The 22,809-nt window shown below is 42.7% G+C and overlaps 1 protein-coding gene across 4 annotated transcripts in view; it reads left to right on the top strand.

Annotated features, from left to right (window-relative positions):
- Positions 1 to 22,594, top strand: part of ANKRD11 (ankyrin repeat domain 11) — a 340,340-nt gene extending 317,746 nt beyond the window's left edge. For all 4 annotated transcript variants that reach the window (XM_043982786.1, XM_043982785.1, XM_043982787.1 and 1 more), the window contains 4 exons: positions 15,542 to 15,640; positions 15,767 to 15,910; positions 16,868 to 16,960; positions 17,811 to 22,594. In XM_043982786.1, the coding sequence (XP_043838721.1) occupies positions 15,542 to 15,640; positions 15,767 to 15,910; positions 16,868 to 16,960; positions 17,811 to 17,996 (522 nt within the window). In that variant the 3' untranslated portion in view covers positions 17,997 to 22,594. The remainder of the gene's footprint in view (positions 1 to 15,541; positions 15,641 to 15,766; positions 15,911 to 16,867; positions 16,961 to 17,810) is intronic.
- Positions 22,595 to 22,809: the final 215 nt, after the last annotated feature.

Here is a 22,809-nt window from a genome sequence, read left to right as displayed (position 1 = left end):
CAAAAGGCAGTCCCTGCCTTCAAGGAACTAATAATTGAATGGGGTAGACAGCAAGTGCTAACAAACTATATATAGAATAAATAAGAAATGGTAGTAGAGGGGGCAGCGAGGTGACGCAGTGGATAAAGCACCAGCCTTGGATTCAGAAGAACCTGAGTTAAAATCTGGCCTCAGACACATGACAGATTATAGGGGTTAAGAAGAGAGGAATTGTAGACATCTATTGCAAGTGGCCTTCACAAGAGGTTTTACCATAAAGGGAGTGATAGTGGGCATGGGAGGATCCAGTGAGAGTTTTTTGAGAATAGGTGAGATATGGGCATATTTATAAGTATTAGGGAGGGAGCCAGTAGATTTGTTGTTTTTTAGTCACTTTCAATTAGGTCCAGACTCTTTTTGACCCTTTTTTGGGCTTCCATGGTAAAGATACTGGAGTGGTTTTCCGTTTCCTTCTCCAGCCCATTTTACAGATGAGGAAACTGAAGCAAGCAGGGTTATGTGACTTGACCCCGGATCACACAGCTAATAAATGTCTGAGGCCAGATTTGAACTCCGGTCTTCCTGACTCCAAGCCCATCACTCTATCCATTGTGTCATTTAGCTGCCCTGAGCCTTTAGATAAGGTGAGCCTGATAATAAATGAGAGAATAGAGATGATGGAGGGGGGACAAGATGGAATGGGGTCATTTGTGCATGTAAAGCAGTTTTTCTTGTCAAGGAGAAGGGTGAAGAAGAATGTGGCACAAGGTTGTTGGGTGATGCTTGAGAAAGAAGAGAAAAGAGAGCAAATCTGATGCAGGATTCTCAGCTGAGAGATTGGGGAGTGGGGAAGCTAGAGGAGGTTTGAGGACAGATGAAAAGCATTGGAAGAGCCCCTGTGGAGAGTGGGGTAGTGAGTTGGTAAGGGATGTGTAAAAGGTTTTGTAACATAAATTTGGAGTGGACCCAGTCGGAGTTATTGTGTGATTTTCCCTACCTTCATTCAGCAGCACACATGTATAGAGTCAAAGTTAGCACTGGTGGGAGTGTGGTCCAAGGCTGAGACTTGGTAGGGTGCAATTGGCAATATGTTAAGGGGGGCAGGGACTCGAGAGAAGAAGGTAGAGTGGAGCCGGAGGGTCAAGATGGGGAAAAGAAGAGAGAGGATCTGGCTAGTGCAGGGATGGCCTGGGAGAGATCCAAGGGGCTGAGGGGTTGGAGGTCATTGACCTAGATGAAGGAATGGAGGAGAAGAGGTGGGAAGCTAAGAGATTAGGGTCCAAAAGGGGGGTTTTAAAGTTCTTGAGCATGGAGGTGGTGGCAAGGTCCAAGGGTAATGAGCATCTTTGTATGTGGCTTAGGTGGGGTGGAAGAAGTAGATCATGGGAACTGAGCAACTTAGGGTGTTTGAGGGGGAGTCAGCTTGTATGTGGAAGGCCCCCAGTAAGAAGGCAGGAGCTGAGGAGGAGTGAACCATATACCAAACTCCTTGAGGAAGAAAGGGGAGGTCTGTCGACAAGTACCAGGATTTTAGTTGGGTGGAAGATATGGGGACTGTATGGAACTCAAAGAAGGAAAGCTGAGTTGATGGAGTTAGACTGCAGCATGAACCTTAGGGTGAATTTCTGGCAGCACGACTCCTGAGTACTTGAAAGTCCTTGGCAAATCTCAGAGAAAGTTGAGGAGAATTTGGCTCTAGAGATGATTCTATGGGACATTTCTCTAGGATGGGGATAATAATGTGCCTGCAGCATGCATTTCCCCCATCTGCTGTGAAGATTCAATGAAACATCCTATTGCAAAGCGCTGTCCAAGTCTTGAAGCGCTAAGCAGAGGTCACTGCAGAGTTGTGCACTGCCCAGCACTCATTCAGGGACCTGGGACTGGGAGACCGACCATTTTAAAACTGTCTTCTGACTTTCTTCTTTTAGGACATAAATACACAGTCTTTACTTATTTGATGTATAGAATCACTTTTTGGAAAGCGCCTACCTTTGAAAATCTTTTGCAGTATGATTATTATGTATTTTAAGGGGATCAGAAAGTAAAATGTTCGTGTCAGGTTTCCAAAGCTTTAAGATAATAAAGGTTTTAGAGCATGTTAATCTAATGAACTGTCAGCTACAATGAAACTGGAAAAAGGAGAGAAAGAATTAATGAATCTGTCATCTGCAGAGCCCCTCCCCACAAATTTTTTTTTTGGATGGAGCAATGAGGGTTAAGTGACTTGCCCAGGGTCACACAGCTAGCAAGTGTCACGTGTCCGAGATCAAATTTGAACTCAGGTCCCCTGAATCCTGGGCTGGTGCTTTATCCACTGTGCCACCTAGCTGCCCCTAAACAGGATATTCTTGACATAAAGGCCCCCTCAAAATTTTTTCATTAGCTGTGAGGCCCCAATAATCTATTCAGTTTGTCTTTTTCTATGCTATTTTTTAAAAGCAAAATTCTCCTTCCAATTGGTGCTTATAAGCCACACTGTCATTCGTTATGAAGAGGGGACTCACCAAAAGTCAGCTTATTGTGCTTTGCCTTCTTACACAGTGAGAGATGGGATGAGGATACCCGTGGAATCCTCCCCTGTGTGAAAAGCTGTCCTCTCTGAGTATTGACACTCAATGGCAATTGTGGGGGCAGGGGGTGTGTGTGCACACGCATCATCCTTTTGAGTTTGTGCAAAATTCCTCTTTATTGTAAAGGTGTAGTTTGCCACCTTTAGCCTCATCCTTCATCATCAGATCAAAAGGGCCTTCTAGAACCATCTGGTATAGCACAGAACTAAAACATGAGTCCTTTTAAAACACCTTCTTAAAGACCTCAGTGACAGGGAAGAGCTCTTATTGTTCGAAGGGTGGGTGTTTTGTTTTGTTTTGTTTTGTTTTTGGTGAGGCAGTTGGGGTTAAGTGACTTGCCCAGGGTCACACAGCTAGTAATTGTTAAGTGTCTGAGGTCAGATTTGAACTCAGGTCCTCCTGACTCCAGGGGGAGCGCTCTATCCACTGTGCCACCTAGCTGCCCCCTGAAGGGTTTGTTTTTTGAACCAAAATTTGCCTCCTTGAATGAAACTTTGTGTCCCTTGGTCCTAGTTCTGTCTCTCAACCAGGGCCTTCATCTAGCCAGATAACCCTGCAGTTGTTTGAAGGTGGTGTTCATGCCTCCTAAGGTTTATAGCAAATGTGTGTTACTTGTCCTGCTCTGTCTGGGCTGGGTCCTGGGTGCATAAAGCTGAGAGAAGGTAAAGTCCTTGCCCTCATCGACGGCCTCCTCTGATTCCACATTTCCAGTCCTTTTAGCTGATCCTCATGTGGCCTGTCTTTGTCATCATCCTATCAGTATCTCTCCTAAAAATCAGCTCCAAGAACTTGATACCACATTGCAGATGTGGCAGTATAGAATTCCTATAACTCTTAAGAAAGCTGTACCGGCTTTCCTAGTTATTAGTTATTACTTTCTCATATTGAGCTTGCAGGACATGAAAACCATGGAGTTGTTTTTCTCTTTGTTTTTTCCTATAAACTACTTTCTGGCCACATCGCCCTCATCCTGTGCTTTATGTAGTTGATTTCCATTTATTTATTTAATTTTTTTTTTGGTGAGGCAATTGGGGTTAGGTAACTTGCCCAGGGTCACACAGCTAGTAATTGTTAAGTGTCTGAGGCTGGATTTGAACTCAGGTACTCCTGAATCCAGGGCTGGTGCTCTATCCACTGCATCACCTAGCTGCCCTGTATTTGATTTTTAAAAATAGAAATACAGGATTTGAAATTTAATAAGAATAAATTTAATCTTAATATCATCCTTAGTTCTACCCTGCTTAGAATTCTTTTGTCCCAATTCTGACATCTAATATACTATCCTTCCCAGCTTTTTTCACCTATAAATTTAAAATTATCTCTCCTGCTTCATCCAGTTCACTGATAAAAACATTCACTATAACAGAGCCAAGGCCAAAACCCTGCCACACTTGACTAGAGATCTTCCCTCAGGCTGTCAGGGAGCCATTAAAATATCTGGTTCTTTGGGGCCAGCCATTTATCCAGTTCCATATCTCCCAGACTGCACTGTTATAAAGTTCTTGGACTTTGTCAAATTCCTTGCTGAAATCAATCATTTGAGCATTTCAATCCAGGTATTACAGGTCTACAGCATTTCTTGGGTGACTTGCTTCAATCTAGTAACCTTATTCAAAAAAAAATAAGATTTGTCTGGTCTTATTCATAGTGAGCTTTTCTTCCCCTTGCATGCTTTCACAAACAGTTCCTTTAATCATCTGTTCTAAAATTATGCCAGGATTGAACATAAGCTCATTGGCCTACACTTTGAACATCGGCACATTGGCAGGACTTCACTCCCCTGGGACATCTTTTCATTCTCCCTGCCCCTCGTCCCCCATAGATTGCCAGCAGCAGCTACCCTCCCAGCTTTCAGCACCCCAATAAGTATTTGTCATGGCCCAGGAACTTGAAATTCATTAAGGACCAAATGTTCTTCCACTCTTAGTATAGTGCCTGGCACATAGTAGGTAAGCAGGCACTTAAATATCTCATGATTTGTCTTGAGTTTCATTTCCCTTTTGAACATTTATTCGGTTCTGTTTAAAAAAAAAAAATCATTCTCCCTGGTAGAGAAAACAGAATTGGCATCAACCCATCTAATGAAACATCCCAGTCCTGTTTTTGTCCTTGCTCTTTCCCTAATATAACTAAAAAGACCCATTCGTTGTCCTTAGCAAACCTTTCTGGGCTTTAACGTTTGAAACATTATCCTTACAAGACCATATTATGCTTTTATATTTGTCTTCTGTTTCATGCCCTCAGTTTCATCTTTTCAGAATCACAAGATTTTATATATGTCCTTTTAAAAGTCTGAGCTGTAATACCACCTGTGTTGTGTGTGTGTGTGTGTGTGCGCGCGCACATGCGCGCGCGCACACGCACGTTTTAAAGCTTCTCCCTTCATTAATAGAATCACTTAAATCACATCATCAGACTCAATTTTAAATGTTTTCTGTTCTTCAAGGCACCTTCCCTTTTATAATGCTATGAAATACCGTAACCTATTTTAACTTCTTTTTTCTTTTTTAAACTTTAACAGTATTGTGGTTTTTAATTATTTTGACAGGACAAGACCATGGGCCCTGAATATTTCTTCTTTTTTTTTAAAAAAAAATAACAAACATTTTAATTTATGGTTTAAATTTCAAATTTTATCCTTCCTCTCCCCTCCCTCAGCTCCTTCCTTCCTGACTCAGTAAGCAATCAGATGTCAGTTATACATGTGCAATTATGTAAAACATTACCATATTAGTCATTTTGTATAGAAAACTTGAATATAAGAGAAATGAAAGTGGAAAAAAAGCATGCTTCAGTCTGTTCAATTGATATCACTTCTTTCTTTGGAGGTGGATAGTATGCTTTCATCATTAGTCCTTTGAGATTGTCTTGAATCATTGTATTGCTGGGAATAGTTAAGTCATTCATAGTTCTTTTAACTTTATTTTCTTAAGAATATCATTTTATACCCTTTGACCCAGCAATCCCACTTTTAGGTCTTTTGCCCAAAGAAATCATGGAAGGGGGAAAGGGACCCACATGTACAAAAATATTTATAGCTGCTCTTTACGTGGTAGCAAGGAATTGGAAGTTGAGGGGGTGCCCATCAATTGGGGAATGGCTGGACAAGTTGTGGTATATGAATACAATGGAATACTATTGTGCTATAAGAAATGATGAGCAGGAAGAGTTCAGAGAAACCTGGAGGGTCTTACGTGAGCTGATGATGAGTGAGATGAGCAGAACCAGAAGAACATTGTACACAGTATCATCAACATTGAGTGTTGACCTACTGTGATGGACTATATTCTTCTCACCAATGCAATGGCACAGAAGAGTTCCAGGGAACTCATGATAGAAGAGGATCTCCAAATCCAAGAAAAAAAAAGAAAGAACTGTGGAGTATAGATGCTGATTGAACCATACTATTTCTTTTGTTTTTGGTGCTGTTGTCCTATTTTGAGGTTTTGCATCACTGCTCTGATTCTTTCTCTTGTAACAGGATTAATGCAGAAATAGGATTAATGTTATTATGTGTATATATATATGTGTGTGTGTGTATATCTATCTATATGTATATGTGTGTATATATATGTATATATATAACCTATATCAGATTACCTGCTGTCTAGGGGAGGGAGAGGAGGGAGGGAGAAAAATCTGAAATTGTAAAGCATGTATAAACAAAAGTTGAGAACTATCTTTACATGTAACGGAAAAAATAAAATACCTCATACATTAAAAAAAAAAAAAGAATATCATTTTAAGGCTTGATTATCCTAACAGCAAGGCATGCTTAGGTAGTGTATCAAAACACCAGTTCCATCAAGCATTGTAACTTGCTAATGGCCCAAGCATGGAGATCAAAGCCCCTTAAAAATTTGCTTAGAATTGATCCAGGTTCTTCTAGGAATGTTTGAGTACTTCCTCAGTGTGAGGGAAGTGGGAAGTTTGGTACCAATTTTGAGCCATTCTTTTCCGTGTTCCTCAAGATAAACATGAAGGGAAGTGATGCTGAGTGAAGTGAGCAGAACCAGGAGAACATTGTACACAGTATCAACAACATCGTGTGATGATCAACTATGTTAGACTTAACTCTTCTCAGCAATACAATGGTCTAAGATAATTCCATCATGATGGAAAATGCTCTCCACATCTAGAAAAAAGACCTGTGGATTCTGGATGCTGATTGAACATACTGTTTCTACTTTTTTTGTTACTTTTTTCTTTTTTGAGGTTTTTCCCTTTTGTTCTGAATCTTCTTTCACAGCATGACTAATGGAGAAATATGTTTAATGTGATTGTACATTTATAACCTATATCAGATTGCTTGCTGCCTTGGGGAGGAGAGAGGGAGGGAGAAAAATTTGAAATTAGAAATCTTATTAAAACAATGTTGAAAACTATCTCTACATGTAACTAGAAAATAATAAAGTACTTTTATGATAAAAAAAAAAAGATAAACATGAAGTACCCTTCATGTGAGGGATATTCTTATGTAGGGATGTTAAGTGGTTTCATAAAAACTTAAAGTATTTTCTTCAACATTTTTGAAAGTGGCTTTCATTTTTGTTCTTTGAATATCCAAACAATATGATTTGTCCTGCTTCAGCCCTACCATAAATATGCCTTCAATATTCCACAGTCAACAAGTATTTATTAAGTACTATGTGACAGAAACTGTACTAAGTGTTGAAATATAAATCAATTTTACAATGGTCTTTATACTTGGAATGATAACATGAAAATAACTAGGAAAGCAGATCATCTACAGAGTAAATAAAGGGCAGTTAAAAGAGGGGAAGGCCCGAGCATCTGGACAACCCAGGAAAGGCCTTCCCTAGAAAGCAGGATTTGAGTGTTATCTTGAAAGGAGCCAGAAAAAAAGTAAGAAGTGGAGGTGATGGGGCAGAAAATGATGGGCAGACAAGTCGTTCAAAGGTACAGAGACTAGACAGCCTCAAGTTTGAGGAATTGCAGCTCTCTGGGTCAAAGTGATTGTGACTTGTGAGATGGATGGAAATACAGGCAGGGACCTTACTGCGAAGAGCTTTTGTTGTCAAGCAGAAGACTTTCTGTCTGATTCTAGAGTTGATCGTCCGATCTGTGTTTCAGGAAAATCATCTTGGCAGTCAGGTGGGTGGTGAATTGGAGTTGGGACAGACATCGACTGACAACTGATTGTAGGCATCCTATAAACCTTTATCTTGTACCTCCTCTCTCTGTACAGTTCACTTGGTGATCTCATTAGCTACCATTGATGTAGGATAGTAAATAGTTGGTCAGATTGATTATGAGGCGTCCCAAAAGAATTACAAGACTCAGTGACTCAGTTTCCTAAGTTTTATTGAAAGACTGTGATAGCATTACTAATGCAGAAATATGTTTAATGTGATTGTGCATATATAACCGGTATCAGATTACTTGCTGTCTTGGGGAGGGGGGTGGGAGGGAGAAAAATTTGAAACTAGAAATCTTATAAAAACAAATGTTATGGGGCAACTAGGTGGCGCAGTGGATAAAATCCCGGCCCTGGATTCAGGAGGACCTGAATTCAAATCTAACCTTGGACACTTGACACTTACTAGCTGTGTGACCCTGGGCAAGTCACTTAACCCCAATAGTCTCAAACCCCCCTCCCCCCCCAAATGTTGAAAACTATCTCCCCTTGTAACTGGAAAATAATAAAATACTTTTATAGGAAGAAAAAGAAGATGAAGAAAGACTGTGATGACCATAGGGAGAATACCAGAAAAATGGGAAAGTTATCTCAAATAGAAAAGAAAAGGACAGATGGTTATATTTATAATCAGAAAATAATCGATCATCTCCTCATTATCCTAATCTCCACCTTAGGGAGATACAGGGGAGGGTCTATCCTAATTTGGAGTTCCTGGGGGCTTAAACCAACCCCTGAGGCAGGTACCTTTTTCCCTGGAGATGTGTTTTTGGAGTTTACGCATCATAAGGTGAACTTAAGGACAAATTTGGCCTTTTCTGCACATGTTCCCAAAGACATACTTAAACTTGTCAATCTCAGAGGGTCTCTGTGTTGATGGTATCTCTTTACTTAAGATCTGGTTACTAGGTGTCCTGTCATCTAGGAATATTTATGACTAGTAATGGTTAATGGTCCCTGGTTACTGTTTGTTAATGGTGAGGGTTGATAGGGACAAACCTTCTTGGTTACTGTAAAAACACAAACCTTAGTTTCTCTGTTAACCCTTTTAGCTACTATTGATAAGGACTCAAGCCTCAGTTTATCTCTTAACCCTTTTTTGTCTCTTCCATCACCATCATTTGAACTATTACCTCTATCCAGATAATTTTCATATCTATCTAGCTCCAACCTGTCTCCTTACCTCCAGTCTCCCACAGACATCTTAAACTCAACGTGTCCAGAACTGAATTCATTATCATTTTTCCCCACCTCCCACAAACCCTCTCTGCTTTCTACCACTATCTTCCCAGGCTCCTGACCTGGGTTGTTATCATCAACTCCTCTCTCTCCACACTGTGCTCAATCAGCTGCCATGTCATGTCATTTTACCTTCCTTTCAACTTATATATGCGTCATTTTCTCCTTTCTCACTGCCATCCACCTACTGGTACCATTATCATCTCATACCTGGGATCTCCCCTTCACTCCATCCTCCCCTCACCTATCAGATGAATCTTCCTACAACACAATTTTGATATGTTTGGTCTTTCTCATATTTGTGTCAATGCATGCGCACGTGCATGCATGCACTCTTGCTCTCTCTCTCAAATCTTGATTATAAAGGCCTTCATAACCTGACCCTTTCCTGCTTTTCCCTTCTTAAACCTTATTCCTTTCCATATACTCTGCAATCCCTTTACATTCACCTCTGTTCCTCACACAAGGCCTATCTTGACCCCATTCATTCTCTTTTTCTTTTTCTTCCTTCCTTCCTTCCTTCCTTTCTTTCTTTCTTTCTTTCTGGCAGGAAAATGAGGGATAAGTGACTTGCCCAGGGTCACACAGCTAGTAAACGTCAAGTGTCTGAGACCAGATTTGAACTCAGGTCCTCCTGAATCCAGGGCTAGTGCTTTATCCACTGTGCCACCTAGCTTCCCCCAACCCCATTCATTCTCACTTGTGATCCTCCATATTTGGACCTTTCTCCTTCCTTTTTGCTTCCTCTCCCAGTCCTCCTTAATCTAATCACTATGAGATTATCTTCATTTTACCTTTCATATATCATTTGTATTTAGTTATCCCTTCTCCATTGCAAATATCCTCATGACAGTTTTAGTATATCTCAGGTCAGTATAGGAAGTTAAATGGGAATTTTTGGGAAGTTTTATGGAGGCTATAGACAACATGGGAAGGCCAGCAGATGACCCAGAAATGGTTTAGAAACTGAGAAACACATAAAATATATATATAATATATAATATCAACCCAGATTTTATGATGAAGTACTGTAAACGTCCCATAAAAGGAAAAGAAACAATTCAGACTTATCTGGCACAAAAGGAGGGCCAAAAAAATTTAGATGGAATTTCTAGCCCACAAGGGTGCCTCACCCCTAACCCCAGCCATGTGGAAAGGAAGACTGTCAATGATTGCATGTGGTGGCCCCCAGTTGACTGTGAACTCCTCCAGAACAGAGACTTTTTTTCCCCTTTCTTTGTGTCCCTCACACAGCCCAGTGCCTAACTCTAGTGCTTAATTCCAGCTTGGTGCCTTGACAATAGTAATCAGGGATATTAAGCAGGGTGTATTTTTAGGTAGCAGGAAATGAGCCAATAGATAGAGTTTGAATACAAGAGTATAGGGACTTGAGAGGAGGTAATCTGCTTGAAGAAGATGGCAGGAGATGGGATCGATTTGCATGGCAAAGGATTGGCCTTGGCAAGGAAAACCACCTTTTCACGTGAGACAGAAGTGAAGGAGGAAATAGTGAGGGGGAAATGTCTTAATTTATATGGGATAAGGATGAAGAGGGAAGGCGGAAATCTCATCAAATGGCCTAAGTTTTGTTTTGTTTTGTTTTGTTTTTTGTTTGACTGGGGTGTTCAGCTAAGAAAATAGGGAAAAGGGGCTTGGAAAAGAGATGAGAATATTTGGCACCATTGCTATAGAGAGTGAGCTAGTAATTCAGTTAGGGAGAAATAAAATGTTTGCCTCGCTGTAGTAAGAGATCAGTTGAGGTGAGATGGCAAATTTGTAGTGCATCCACTCAGTGCTTGTATAGGCTTTTGGTGAGAGGAATCCAGGGCAGAGATTTGGTAGGGCATATCTGGATCAGGGGACCTGAAAGCAGAGGATAGTGTAGGGTTAAGTTGTTTCACTAACAGATCAGGGTAAGGAAGGGAGGAGAATGTAGCCAGTACAAAAAAGAGAAAAGAACAGGAGGGGTAGACAGAATGGAGGTCATGATAAGGACAAAGAGCAGGACATGGGGTCATCTGGAAAGATGGGATAATAAATTTTGGAGTTCATGAAGTATTGCAGTTAGGAGTAATAATAAAGTGAATGGTACAACGATTTATGTATGTATAGCTTAGGTAGATACAAGAATAGGTCATAGCAAGTGGGAAGTGAGGGTATTTGAAGAAGCATCAGTAACTGCATTCAGTTTTTCAGAGATCTCAGGAGTGGCTCAGGAATCAGATCTGCTGAATCATTTTAGGATATAGTTTACCTAAGCCTGGGATTTCCTATTTGGTTTCTATTTGGAACCAGATCTTTATTGAGCTATCATTGTTTGGGCTTTTCTAATCCAGAGGCCACTCTTTTTGGCAGAGGGAATAAAAATAAAATAAAGAGTTCAGAATTTCTCCCTACTTTCTCATACTATCCAACCTCAGCAACTATCTTCTTTCTTCTTTGACTCTCCTGTTATCCAGCATTTTACAAATTCTCTTCATCGTGCCCTTTTCTACCTCTTGAGAAGGCAAGCATTATATCAGTTTATACATGTGAAGTCATACAGTACACATGTCCTTATTAGCCATGTTGCAAACGAACACACACACACACGAAAAATAAAGAGGGAAAAAGTATGCTTCAGTCTAGATTAAGAATTATCAGTTTTCCCTGTAGAGAAAGATAGCATTTTTTTATCATGGGTTGATATTGCTGTTGCTATGTACAATGTTGTTTTAGTTCTGCTCACTTCACTTTGCATCAGTTCATCTATCTTCCCAGGGTTTCCTGAAATCATCCTGCTTGTCATTTTTTATATAGCACACAAGCATTCATATACCACAACTTGTTATGCTGTTCTCCAATTGATGGGCATCTCCTCAATTTCCAATTCTTTACCACCATGAGAAGAGCTGCTATAAAAATTTTTGTACATAGATGTCATTTTCTTTGATCTCTTTGGGATATAGACCTAGTAGTGGTATTGCTGGGTCAAAGGGTATGCACAGTTTTAGAGCCCTTTGGGTACAGTTCCAAATTATTCCCCAGAATGGTTGGACCAATTCACAACTCCACCAACAGTTCATTTTAATATACCTATTTTTCCACATTCTTCTGGCATGTCATTTTCTTTTTTGTCATGTTAGCCAGAGTTGTTTTAATTTGCATCTCTCTAATCAGTAGTGATTTAGAGCATTTTAAAAATGTGACTATTAATAACTTTTGATTTTTCTTCTGGAAACTGCATGTTCATGTTCTTTGACCATTTATCAATTGAGGGCTAGCTTTATTTTTATAAATTTGTTTCTTTTCCCTATATACTTGAGAAATGAAACCTTTATCAGAGAAACTCACTATGTAAACATTTTCCCAGTTTCCCGTTTTTTCCTTCTAATTTTGGCTGCATTGGTTTTGTTTGCAAAACCTTTTATGTAATCAAAATGGTCCATTTTACTTCCCATGATCTACTCTATCTCTTGTTTGTTCATAAAGCAATTCTCTTATCTATAGATCTGATAGGTACATTTTTCCATGCTCCCCTAATTTACTTATATCACCCTTTATGTCAAAATTATCAATCCACTTTTACTGTATCTTCTTGTAAGGTGTAAGATACCAATCTATGCCTAATTTCTGCCAAAATGCTCTCCAGTTTTCCCAGTATTTTTGTCAAATAGTGAGTTCTTCCCCCCACAGCTTGGATCTTTGGTATTATCAAACACTAGGTTTCTATAGTCATTTACTGTTGTGTATTATGTACCTATAGCCAGTGTATTTTAAGCACCCTATTTCCTCTCAAGCTTTAGCTCATCCTGAGTTTTAACACTCCTGACACAATTCTCATAGTACCGTGTCCATACTTCTGTTACTGTTGTCTATTACCTGGTCTTTCTTCCATCTTTTGAACATCTAAGTTGTCTCATGTGTTTCCTGTGTATCCATATCAGTCTTTTTAGACAACCCTCTTCTTTTCCCCATTAGAGTTACTTCTCTTTGTATATGCAGAATTTCTTCCATTCTGAGCATTTCCCATCCCTCCTGGGATGACTTTCATTATAGGATTTTAGTCCATGGCAATCCTTCCTCTGAACTCTTTTAAATCCATTCTTCTGAAATCTAGGTTGAACATCAAACTATTCCTGGCCTGAAGTGTTTGCTTCCTCCTGAGGTTGACATCATTTTCACAGTGGATACCAGTTCTTCTTTGGTAGTAAAAGTCAGATCCAGAATATGATTTCCCCTTTGAAGTTCTCCAACATTTTGAAGGCTGACATTTTCATTAAGGTGAATCAAGAAATTGTTACCTGATTCATCTTAAATTGAGAGAGAACTCCAGGAGATTTTTGGATAATTGAAATCACTGTTGTGTCCTGTCATTGTCAAGCTTATTCCCTTTTCTCTTTCTCCAGGTCTTTAGTATATTCTCATGAGAGTTGACAAGTGGACACCAAAGGTAGATTGAAAAGGGCTCAGCAAGTCTACTCAGCATTGGTGTACCGACCCCTGTGAGGGCTGCTGAGCCCTTTTCATGGTTGTGCTTGTCCACTTTTGGTGCCCAGCTGTAACCCAACTCTCAACTCGTGGCTCCAGGAAGCTACAGCCTAGGCAGAGGCCACACCCCAGTAAAACCATCTTGGTAGATGAGCTAAACCAAGCTGAAGGTAACCAACAGGCCTCAAACCCATAGGTGAGTTAGGCAGGGTGTCTACCCTAAGCCCATGAAGGCTTCCCCCAGCAGAGTGGGCAGATGAGACCAGTTTGTTCCTGTGGCCATGAAGATGGCTGAAGCAGGCACTGTGGGGCGCTTAGAGTTTGCTCAGACACCAAGGACGCCAGGGTCATCCTCTGCATCCCAGGCCGCGGCCAGCCGTGCTGACTTGGAATAGAGCATGAAGCTGATGACTCTGTGCACCTCTGCCTCACTTCTGTCCAGGCCTACACCCAGTTGGCTTCATTGCTCCTCTTGGTAAATGAAGGACAAACAGTGCTGTACTCCAATGGCCATGGTGATTCTCTTTTTCTTTTTGTTGGTTTACACCAAGATGCTTTCCACCGTGCTTCCTGATTCCGTCTGTTTCCTTGTCACTCACTGCCCTCTCACCTATTCTGTTTCCATTGACTATGGAATGCTTTTCCAAAGCTATTGTCTTGTCGGTATAAGTCAGATTTGCCTTGCTTGTTATCCCTACTTTGTGCTTTTAGGTAAAGACATTGTGTTATAGCTTTGGTGTTGGAGGAACCCCAGATGTTTTAGCCCAGTGAGGAAACTGAGTCACAGAGATAGATGTTAAATGACTTGACAAAGTTACATCGGTATTAAGTGGGGTTTGGAGTCTGATCTTTGATTCTAGTGTTTTTTCAGCAATTCCTGTGACTTACAGATGTTTTCTACTGCTATACAGATTCCTATATTTTAGTTCCTATGGTGGATTTGCTTCAATAGTTTTCTCCCTTCTACTTCCTTTTCATTTTAAATAACCTGAATTTTATTTGCAATATTCCAGGTAAATACATTATTTTATTTAGCCCTTGTTAATTATAGTCATCTTCAGTGTCTACATCTCCCTCCTCTTTGGAAGAAACTTGACTCTCCTTGATAATTGAGATGTTCTTAGAGCCCGTTTGCCCTCTCACGTGAGGGAAACCAACATGCATTATTATGGATAGCGACCTCTTGGCCATAGCAGAAATACAAAAGTTGTACACCATGCACATCACTGCAAAATTCACCCCATTTTGCACTACTTACATTCTAATTGAGAGATAGGTACCTGGATAGAGCTGGAGAGAATGATCCTATAGAAGGGAAAGAATTGGAAAGGGCCTGGAACCTAGGCCTTAGGGTAGGGCTGAGTGAATCCAAGTTAAAGTCAAGATTCCCCAGAGTTGTGCAGAGCAGATTCAGGGCTAGGAGCCATATACGGATACCCAGAGGCATAAGGAATACATGATAGGCAGAAGTTGAGTGAGTCAGCTGAGGGAAGTATACTGAGCTGATTGGGAGGAGATGCAGAGCACTCTCTTTAGTTCTGAGTTCAGTGGAGAAGCTTGGTGATAGTGGGAGATGTTTTTCACTGGGGCAGTTTTATGCAAGCATGTTAATTCCTTTAAATAACAGTGGAAAGAAAGCGGGGGAAAAGGGAACAAGCACTTATTAATTGCCTGCTCTGTGCTGGGGACTGTTGTTAGGGCCTTTGCAAATATTAAAAATAGATCATTGGATCTCCCCACTCTGTAGAGATGTGCTAATATTGTCCTCTTCATTTTATGGTTGAAGAAACTGAGGCAGACAGGTAAAGAGCCTTACCCCAAGTCACATGGCTAGTAAGTGTCTCAGGTGCCCCACCTGGCTGCCTGTGGAGTCCAGAAAGATGGACCTTGCCAAGGTTAATACTAGAACAAAAAGGTGTCCTACACCCCCAGTGTGGGTACCTGATGAGCCATTCATTGGCCACTGAAAAGAAGTAAGAATCTGGACTGTTGAAGAGATGAGTCTGTGTTGGGAAAACAGGTAACAGAAGCTTCCGCCTACCCCCACTTGTCACTGATGATGGCTGAAGACTGTCAGCAAAGTGTTCTGATAGTTGGTGTGTGCTTCTCTTTGGGTCTCTAGATTGCTCCACCTCCATCTTTGGCAGAACCGCTGAAGGAATTGTTTAAGCAGCAGGAAACCGTGAGGGGGAAACTCCGTCTCCAGCACAGCATAGAGAGGGTAAGAAAATATCTGAGGGAATCTGAATGGGAGAACTTGTTCTTGGATCCCAGCCCTCTGGTCAAAGAGGCACGTCCCATCTTAAACCTCTCTCTCTCTCTCTCTCTCTCTCTCTCTCGTTCCCAGGAAAAGCTGATTGTTTCATGTGAACAGGAGATTTTGCGGGTTCACTGTCGAGCAGCTCGGACAATAGCAAACCAGGCTGTTCCATTCAGTGCCTGCACAATGCTGCTCGACTCCGAAGTCTACAACATGCCCCTGGAAAGTCAGGTCGGTGACTTTCTCCAGGCGTGGGGAGGATGTATGTTCATCTTATTGAGAGATCACGTCTTGTTTTGAAGTGGAGAAGGCAGTTTGGCTGTAAGCCACCTAAAATGGAGGCCAATTAATTCATCCTTCCTGACCAAGATCCTAAGCTATCCTTTAATTCAGAGCAATATTTACCTCCTCCTAAGTATGGAACAATTCCACATCTCTTCTGGTCATGCCACACCCAAATGTTTCTTCCAGATTATATAAACAAATAAAGACTGGCCAGAGCTGTTCTCTTATCTGCCACCTTCCTTCCCAGGTCACAACAGTGATGCATCAGTGTCTATTTTAAGATAGGTAGCATGCATCTGCCCTCAGCCTAGCTCCTAAAATAGAGCCTCCAACAATCAAGAAAGAATTGGAAACATTGTGCTTTCCTGCCCTTAGCAAGGTGCCTGGCACACAGAAGATGTTAATGAATGATTAGTGGTTTCAAAAGCATCAGCGGCTGCCTCTTCAGAGCTGATTGTGGCCCTTGTTGAGGACCAAAAGTACAGCAGAAGGCCAGGCCAGCTGACCACAGTGCACAGCCACCCTGGCAAGTGTCAGGGAGGCCACTCAGAACCCCATTGGGACCATACCTGGTGACCTCTTTTCACCAACCTCTTCCTATACTTCTCTGGATATGTTTGGATGTTTCTTACAGCCCTCAGTGTGACACCTCCCATGAGCTCAGCAATAGCTTGTCACCAGGAAAGATGGACATGCTACTGCCTATGGCTAAAAACCTTTGCCTTCTCTCAGGAAAGACTTCAAAAGGTGTGAGATAAAAATGGAAAATGCCTGTTTCACTTGATGTGAGGCACTGTTCTTAATCTGTTCTTATTCTTTTCCCCAGAAGATGGGATAGGACGTTTCTGTCTATCCTACTTGTCCCCCCTTGTTAAACTTTTCTTTTCTTGGTTGGCTCCACAGGGGGATGAAAACAAGTCAGTGAGAGATCGCTTCAATGCTCGCCAGTTCATTTCCTGGTTACAGGATGTAGACGACAAATACGACCGGATGAAGGTTAGGGCTCTTTGCTTCTCTCCAGTCTTGGGGTGTTTTTAGGACCTAAAGAAGCCGCTCACGGGGTCTATCACTGACCCATCAGACTTTTTCAAGGAGGCTTGGCTTGTGGCTCTGAAAGCTAGACTAGCCAGTGTTGCTCTTTAGTCAAGCACAGTGACTTTCCTTGGGATACTCCTCATGTCACAGTAGTAACATCTGTACAACTGGATCCCAGGAAAATCCACAGCATACAATCATCTTAGTGTACCCCACAAGAGGGCTCTGCAGAGCCTGTCCCCGTTGTCTGGTCGCCGTCAGTCCGAGGCGATCGAGGTGCTTGGTCAGTCACTCACCAGCCCTGCCTGGCCCTCCTGACATATGAGGGTCAGAAACCTTTTCTTCTTTCGGAGGGGCAGAAGGAATGGTGACTCGATCTTTGATTTGAAATCTGCAAAAAGCCAAGCTTTGGACAAGTCCGGGTCAGGTAGCTTTAACTCACAGTCAGTGCTTTTCTATGGGCCAACCACATTTCATCCGATGGATTGGTGTGCTAAGATTTGCAGCTCTGCCGTGAGCTTCAGCCCGTGGTCCTGAGGTAAGGGGAGGGGATTCCCTTTAGGGAAGAGCCATGTCAAGGAACCACGTGATTGGTGCTTGCGAGTACATGAGAGGTGATTATATGAGTAGCTTGTGGAGGAGAACAAATGTTAGGTACTCAGCAACATAGCAAATGAGGCGGGTTCTGTCGGAAAAGCTCCCCGCCTTCCCTGTGCCGGTCAGTCAGGTGCAGAATCTGGGGTCTTTGTCAGGGGACTGGGGGGTCCTGCTGCCCACCCCCTCTCACTGCTCCCTCTTGTCTTCTGCACAGACTTGCCTGTTGATGCGACAGCAACATGAAGCAGCAGCTCTCAATGCGGTGCAGAGGATGGAGTGGCAGCTGAAGGTCCAGGAGCTGGACCCAGCGGGGCACAAGTCTCTCTGTGTGAATGAGGTGCCGTCCTTCTATGTGCCAATGGTCGATGTCAACGATGACTTTGTGCTCTTGCCAGCATGACAAGACCAGATCCCAAGACAGTCTTAGAGGAAACTGGCCATGGCGGGAGCCCTCCTGGACGACTGGCTGAGCTCACGGTCATCCGAATGCTTGTTGATGAACCCCTGGGTGGAAAGGAAGAGCGTCTGTCAGGGGGGTGGGGGAGAGGGAGCGAGAGAACAGTTGCACTTTCTTCACAATGTATCCGTCACTTCTGGACTGATGGCAGGCACCCGGCCGCAGAAGTGGGAAACGCAGCTCTTGTATAAACCAGGTGCTTGAGCGGAGGGTGGAAAGCTTGCACACTACGCGAGTCTGACTAGACAGCCTGGACGGGCTCCCGGGTGCCCGGCCGCCCTCTGTCGCCCGAGCTGCCGAGCAGGGGCCAGCATCTTTGTGGAAATGGCAATTTTCAGATCTGTGTTTTCCATTCAGCTGCAGATTCATTTCAGAGAAGTTGCAGAAGAGAATTCATTTTTAAGTTTCTTGTTCCATCCGGATCTAATAGAAAAAAAAAAAATAAAGCAAAAGGCACCCAACCCACCTTTCATGTACAAAGGTATGATGGGGTGGGGCCAACAGACTTCCAAGTCTAAGGATGCTTTCCAGCTAAAATCACAGGGCAGCCACTGGTCCCCGTGTTTTCAGACAGCAGGGCTGTGGACGCTTGTGTGGAGCGAGGGCCCCGGTGGTGCCATCTGACCCCTCTGGAAGTTGGGGGGCAAGTGGTGACCCAGAGCTAGGACTCTGCCAATTGTGTTTTTAATGGAGTCAAATCCATGTGGTTTATATATTTTTTCCTTTAATCTTGGGCATTTTGTTTCTCTTTCTGAGAACATAACTTGAAAACACTACAGAGCCAATACTCATATAAAAATGTATCCCATAAATGCTGTACAGTTTTATATACATTAACAATGTACTTTTGCTGCCTTCTAGATAATTTATTTTGCAACACATTACTGCACAGTTGTAAATAACGTATGTACTGTAACATCACTTTCAGTTATGTGTAAAGAAATAAATAAATTAATTAAAATTATCTTTGTATATGTATAGTTCACATTAGGCAGCACTGTCCCTTTCAAGGAAACAGAAGGGCCAAAATGGCGTGCATCATTCAGTGTTCCGAAGCCTGTCTTCTGACCAAAAGAAAGATAACTCCACTCGGAATTTGCATTCTTCACTTTCTCAAAACATTAACCCTTTTTTTTCCCCCTCCTTTCTTTCCTGTCCTTTAACTTAGGACAAGTAGCAAAACTACCTACCCACATGGTCCAGCTGGTAACGTTTCACTGGGGTTGTGCCAGTGCCTTCTCTCTGTATGAGGCATGGGGGCGGGAGGGAGGCAGCCAGTGAGAGTGACCTGGTCTGCTTTAGAGAGGCCCCAGAGAGAAGTCTGTCATCGCTGTTGCTTTAAGATGAGCTTCTTGCCCTATGTGACGGGGATTCATTCAAATTCTCCTGTGTAATGGAGGAGCTAAGCTTCCTTAGACCTTTAGGAAATGGTCTTTTTCTGATGGAGAAGGTATTGTTCTGGTAGAAATCATGGAAAGTAATTTTTCACAGGAGGAAATCTTAGTGGTTTGTGGAAGAGATGACCTCCAGTCCAGGTTGGGTGCAAGTTTGGAGCCCTGTGGCAGCCTAGGACAGTCAGTTCCACAGAGACAAACAAGGCCTTATTTGGAAGAATCTCATCGATTTCACTGATTGGACTCGATTCAAGAGCAGTGAGTGCACAGGACGAAGTGGCATCAGTGACATTTTTACCTTTTTGTCACGTTTCTACTCTAGGGCCACTACCGTGTTATGGGAAATACGGAGAGAGGGAAGGAGGGCACAGCAGGGAGCGCTTGCCATCCATGTTGACAAGGATGGTTGTGTCTGGGACACAGAGAAGCTAGCTGCTAAATAATTTAGCCAATTAACTGTTGGATGTCACCTTATTGAGCTCCTGGCATCTGCCTAGAAGCTAGACACAGAGCATGAAGGTTTCTATTCCAGAAGTCTGCTTGGGGTGAAGGGGAAGGGTAGGGAAATCCATGTGGACAAAGAAAGGGTCTTCTTTTTGCCTTTGTGTTTCTCTGAAGGCACGTGAGCGATGACAGCTTACTTACTCTAAATGGAATCTTGTTGCTTCCCGTGGTGGTGAGGACCACTAACCAGCGGACTTGAGGCAATAGAAGCGAATGAAGGATTTGGTAGAAAGGGGTCAGAAGTGGAATCAAGTTTCCTGTGGGGCTCCTGCTTTGTTGGAAGACAGAGCAAGTGCCTTGAGTTTCTCTCTTAGAGAGAAAGTCCTGTTGCAGAGAAAAGGCGACAGGCCCCAAGAAAGGGCAGTGGACTGGAACCTGACTGAGGAGCTAGCTAGGCCCAGCTGTTACAAAGAGGTGGGTAGGTTATGGTTTGGTTGTCAGGGTTAGATTGCTGTAATGGAGGTGCCCATCCTCAGAGCAGCAGTGGGGTGAGGTGAAATTCAAAGCAAAGGTGAAGAGTGGAAACAGATTCCAAGTACTTCTCCCCAACGGTCTGTTGTTTTTGTTTCAATGAATCCAGGCACCCCCTCCCTATTTATTATTTATAAATCAGCTCCAATTTAGGAAATCCCTAAGAAGAAATGTCTGCTCAACTTCCTCCCTCCACACCCCCCACTCCAAACAAGCTAGTTTTGCATGACAGTCGAGACATTGGGCCTCTACAAATACGCCCAGAAATGTGTGCAAAGAGACATTTGGTGCTGTACAAATGATGACTTGAAATTCTTGTTATGATGTATGCTCTTGACTTGTTGAAAAGAAGTCCAACTTGATCAGCCTTTTAAAGTGTTTTAAATTGTTTTATTTGTCTGATGTCTTCTCTTCCTCTGCTGATATCCTTGAATGCTGAAGAGGAGGAAGTCTGGCTTTGTCCTCAGTCCCTTTCTTTTCCTTGCCACCTCTCTCACCTCCCTCCCACCCACACCTGGGGATCAACCATCAGATTCCCAGGCTTCTAGGACTTACACACTTGTTTGGAAAAGCAAAGAGAGAGAGAGAGGATGGTCTTATATAGCAGAATAGAGGCCAGCCTAGATTGAGACCGGCTCTTCCCAAAAGATGAGTCCAAACCTGTTCACCGTTTTGGAGCAGATAGCATCAGCTGCCAGGCATAAAGGGATAACAATGTGGAATTTGGGTAGGTTATTTGGGAGAAGAGGATTTTTTAAAAATCAGATAATTTTTATAGTCTATTTGAGGCTGAGGGGTAGAGGTTGGGATGGGAGAGATGGGAAGAAGAATCTAGCAAGTGTAAAGAGGGTTCCTCCCAGCCTTCCTCTGTTCATTTACCATGCTTGGCCCTACCAACCCTTTCAACCAACTGGCTGCCTGCTTTCTTGCCTCTCTCCCTACCCCTTCCCCTTCCCCTCCACGCCCTGCTTAGAGATAATAGAACTCATGGCTTTGGATCTGACAGCTTCTAGATCTCCAAGCCCTGGGGAAGACAAGGGCATTGCTTTCAAAGAATACAGCCAGCCTCCTCTCCATGGGGAAGAGCCAGGGCAGGAAATGGATCCGTCTGCTTTTGCGTACGGTGAGCAGTTTGCTAGGAATCTTCTCTGACTGCTTCTTCTTCTGAACATTGAGTTATCCTGACAGGAATGTTCTGTTTGTGGGGGCTCTGTGTAGCCCCCTCCCCAATAGCCCCCAGCCTTGTTCAAGTAGACAGTGCACGGTGAGGATTCGATTCTATATGCCCTGTAATGTCACTTTGCTCGTAGTGGAATGTACCGATACCCCCCTCACTCCAGTATTTTTGAGCTTCGTGGATGTATTACAACTATTTCCCTGCCACCATTACCCCCACCCCTCTTATTTTTTTATTTTAATCTAAATTAACTAATTCAGAGGCTGGTTTTCCTCACTGTCAAAGGGCCAGCTCAGATTTCTTTCCAGGGGCAGAAGAAGTGGGGGGGAAGAAATGTTCAACGTATATTCAGAAGGAATGAGCTAGATTATGTTTTTCTCCCCCCTCCTTCTCTACCCACCCCGTAAAAGGGACATACCAAATTATGGTCAGATATCTTTCAAGCCCTACTTTTTTTTTTCTTCTCTTTTGGGTTAAATAACCATAAATTAATCTGTATAAGCATGGAGAGTCCTTTTAATCAACAATTTCAAGCAACAATAGCAAAAGTAACGTATTACCTTTGACCCATGTGCTTTGTGGATCCCCCCTCCCCTGGACAGTGTAAATCTCCCTCCTTGTAATGCTTCTGAGACAGTGTATATAGATGTAAATAGCTTACAGGTCAGTTCACCCCCTCCTCTTTGTACTAGGTCCCGTTTGCGTAGAATGTGGGGTTCAGACAGCAGCGAGAGTGCATTGTCTGTAATGTAACAATGTAATTTTTTTTTTACAATGTAGTTTGTGTACATATTGTCTGGCAGTGCTGGTGCTGCCTCGGCCGGCGGCCGCTCTGCCGCCACAGTACTGTCCATTAGCTGTACAACTTCCTGCAGAAAGAGACAAAGTGAATACAAATGTTATTTTCTACAGTTGCATGTACAGAGATGAGCGCCAGAGACATGCTGTTGTCCCTCAGAGATAATGTTCGTAAATAAATTTTAAAAAAACAACCACCACTACCTTGTCTGGACTTTTTCAGTCTCCCAGGGTTACTGGGGGGGGGGGGAGGGGGGGTTATCAAACATCAGAAGGCACAAGTTACATAGGTAGACCCTATGCCTACCATCATGGAGCTCAAATGTCTGCAGATGTCAAGTCCAGCCTCTGCTACTGGTTCCCCCTTGTGTGACATAGGGCAAGAAACAGCCTCATTAAATGAGTTGGACTG

This window comes from Dromiciops gliroides, chromosome 2 (genome assembly GCF_019393635.1).
Source record: "Dromiciops gliroides isolate mDroGli1 chromosome 2, mDroGli1.pri, whole genome shotgun sequence".
NCBI classification, from domain to species: domain Eukaryota; kingdom Metazoa; phylum Chordata; class Mammalia; order Microbiotheria; family Microbiotheriidae; genus Dromiciops; species Dromiciops gliroides.
This window is presented reverse-complemented; position numbering and strand designations above follow the sequence as displayed.